This window comes from Anopheles darlingi, chromosome 2, assembly GCF_943734745.1.
Source record: "Anopheles darlingi chromosome 2, idAnoDarlMG_H_01, whole genome shotgun sequence".
In the NCBI taxonomy this organism is placed as follows: domain Eukaryota; kingdom Metazoa; phylum Arthropoda; class Insecta; order Diptera; family Culicidae; genus Anopheles; species Anopheles darlingi.
Window position 1 is genome coordinate 40129403 of NC_064874.1, and position 2500 is coordinate 40131902.

At 47.3% G+C, this 2500-nt stretch overlaps 2 protein-coding genes across 4 annotated transcripts in view; one reads left to right on the forward strand and one right to left on the reverse strand.

The window, feature by feature from the left end:
* The window catches only part of LOC125959231 (pseudouridine-5'-phosphate glycosidase), a 159199-nt gene that overhangs the window by 137958 nt on the left and 18741 nt on the right, over positions 1 to 2500 (reverse strand). The gene's annotated exons all lie outside the window — the stretch shown is intronic.
* Positions 1 to 2500, forward strand: part of LOC125949266 (uncharacterized) — a 20071-nt gene that overhangs the window by 4646 nt on the left and 12925 nt on the right. For all 3 annotated transcript variants that reach the window (XR_007468657.1, XR_007468658.1, XM_049676158.1), the window contains exon 6: positions 1762 to 2364. Coding sequence is in view for 1 of the 3 variants with exons in the window: in XM_049676158.1 (XP_049532115.1) it covers positions 1762 to 2364 (603 nt within the window). In the remaining 2 variants the exon portion in view is untranslated. The remainder of the gene's footprint in view (positions 1 to 1761; positions 2365 to 2500) is intronic.

Below are 2500 nucleotides of genomic sequence, written 5' to 3' on the forward strand. Positions count from 1 at the left end.
TCGATCGATTGCACTCACTAAGGAATGTCCGTAGTGCATAGTGCAGAGCATTCTATTTCGATCAGTAATCCAACTGCGGCTGCTAATCGTTTGTATTCAGCAGAGTATGGCATAAACTGAGCAAACGATACGCCACGCCAGTGACCCCTTCTTCTTCGTGTTGTGTCAGAGCGTTCTCTTCGAGCTCTGATCAACTGTGACTGTCATGTGGCCACCAGTATTGTGGCAAGCAGCAGAGAATATCCATACGATTTTTCTACACCTCCATTGCACACATCGAGAGCAATGTGGTCAGTGTGCAAATACAGTGAGCCGATAAAGGTTTCCCGCAACATTGCACCTCCAGATACGGCACTGGAATTGGGTTCGGTCGATTGCGCGTATTTGAAGGCAGGGGCAGCGATTAAGCTGTACAGCGCATCGCATGCATGTATGTTGAACACAAAAGAACTAATTACTTTGTTTGAACAACGAGCATTCGGACGGATAATTGAAATGGGCTGTCGGATTGTCACTGGGCTTATTGGAACCGATTATTGGCTCATTGGAAGTACCGTACGCAGCGGCGAAAGCGTAATCCAAGTGGTGTTTCGAAATCGATCGTTCCTCGGTAAGCCAATCCAGCTAAAGGGTTCTGGTGCAAGCCCTTAGGATACCATTTGTAAGAACAATTTAATGTCAACTATTGTAATTATGTTATACAATCAATTGTGCGTGTAATACAATCAATTGTGCATGTAATACGGGACGTTGAGAGCGATACAAAATCACGGAGAACAACAACCGGCTATTGGGTTTCATTTCTACACGCTCACTTCCCATTGAACAAACGGTCGGTTTCAACGAAACAATCCATTGAACACTTCTCGGCATGCACGCTATCGGAAGTTATGAAAACAATTCTGAAACCGGCAAGTTCCGGCTTTGTTGGGTCTTAGAAAGACAATCATTAAAACCTCACCGACCGACCGTAAGATGCTAACCCTCGGTTCCAGCTGCGCTCGAAGGCATAAGGCTTCATTTAAATGAGAAGATGAACACACTCGTCCATTCCGATGAGCCGTTTGCTTGCAACGACCCCCTGAATCCTCTTGCGTACCATTAGAAGGTGTCCTAATTACTTCATTCTGAAGATTATCTCCTCCACGAGCTGATGCTGGAGGTTTGGAGGACGACCTTCTGGTTTTTTGGGGAGTAACTAACGATTATTTCTCGCAAAATCTCATGGCCACGCGAAAATACCAGCCCGCCATATCCATTGCCCAAACGGACAATTCCCAAAACCAAGAATGCAAAAATAATCTCCCATAATTACAGTACCATTACGCTGTTCTCCGTTCAAATTCTCCGCACGAGTACGCTCGTGGCGCCAAACCCGGGTTACTGGCTACAGTCGTAAGGCGAGATGAGAAGGAATGCAAAAAACGATTCCGGTCCGGGTGCTTTGGAATTATGCTTGCTTGCTTGCTTGCTGCTGCCGCTGCAAGAAATATGATATCTTTAGATTTGCAATTCTCATAAAAGCTGTAAGCTACTGCAAAAACTATTTCCACCAAATCCCAAACGTGTATTCCACGAGAGATATCTTTCGTTTTTGTCTTGCCCCTTTTTTTGTAGACGCATAATAAAATAAGCTTTAGCAAGAGGTGCAAAAGTTCCATTTGCGCGGGATTTAACTCCGATTCCCCAGACAACTTTAAATAGCTTCTTCACTAATTTCACACGTTTTCCGTTTCTTTCCTCCCTCCCTTGCGATCAAAGGACTTTGCGCTCAATGCCAACCGTACGTACCCGACATCCTGCTGCACGTCCGACATCACGGAGCAAATAAGCATAGGTAGGCGTCCGCTCGCGTCCGCCATCGTGTTCCGTGGCGACGATCCGACAGCGGCCGTCGCGGCTGCCACGGAGCTTGCGGCCAGCACCCTCAAGGATACACTCCTGATGAGCCGAAACTTTAGCGACATCAGTGACACGTGGAGCCTCATCACGGCCCCTAGCAGTAGCAGCAGTACGAGTGGAGTAAGCAGCTTCGATAGCACAATACCAGGCCAGCAAAGTGCCAGCATCGTGGATAGTGTAGGGTCCGGCAGTGCCAGCAGCGATAGCAGTAGTAGCAGTAGTAGTAGTTCTAGTGATAGCAGCAGTAACGGCGGCAGAAGTAATAGCGTAAGTAGTAACGGTGATAGCAGTAGTAGCGGCAGTTCCAGTGTGAAGCACGGCTATGGCAACGGCTTCAGTTCGGCAACGGGAGGCTCATCCACTGTTGGCACAGGACTCGCTAACGGTGGCAGTAGCTTCGCTTCCAGCGGGGAAATGGAAGAGGTTAAAACGATTGTCACATGCCGAGCAGTGTATCCTCAGGTAAGTGGTTTCAAACTAATGGAGGGTCTATTCATGGATTTATGTCTACTTCACACGTCTTCGTGCAATAATCAGTACGCAGACTGAGACCAGTATGCAGACTGAGTCACTAATGAGACTAAAACATAACATGACA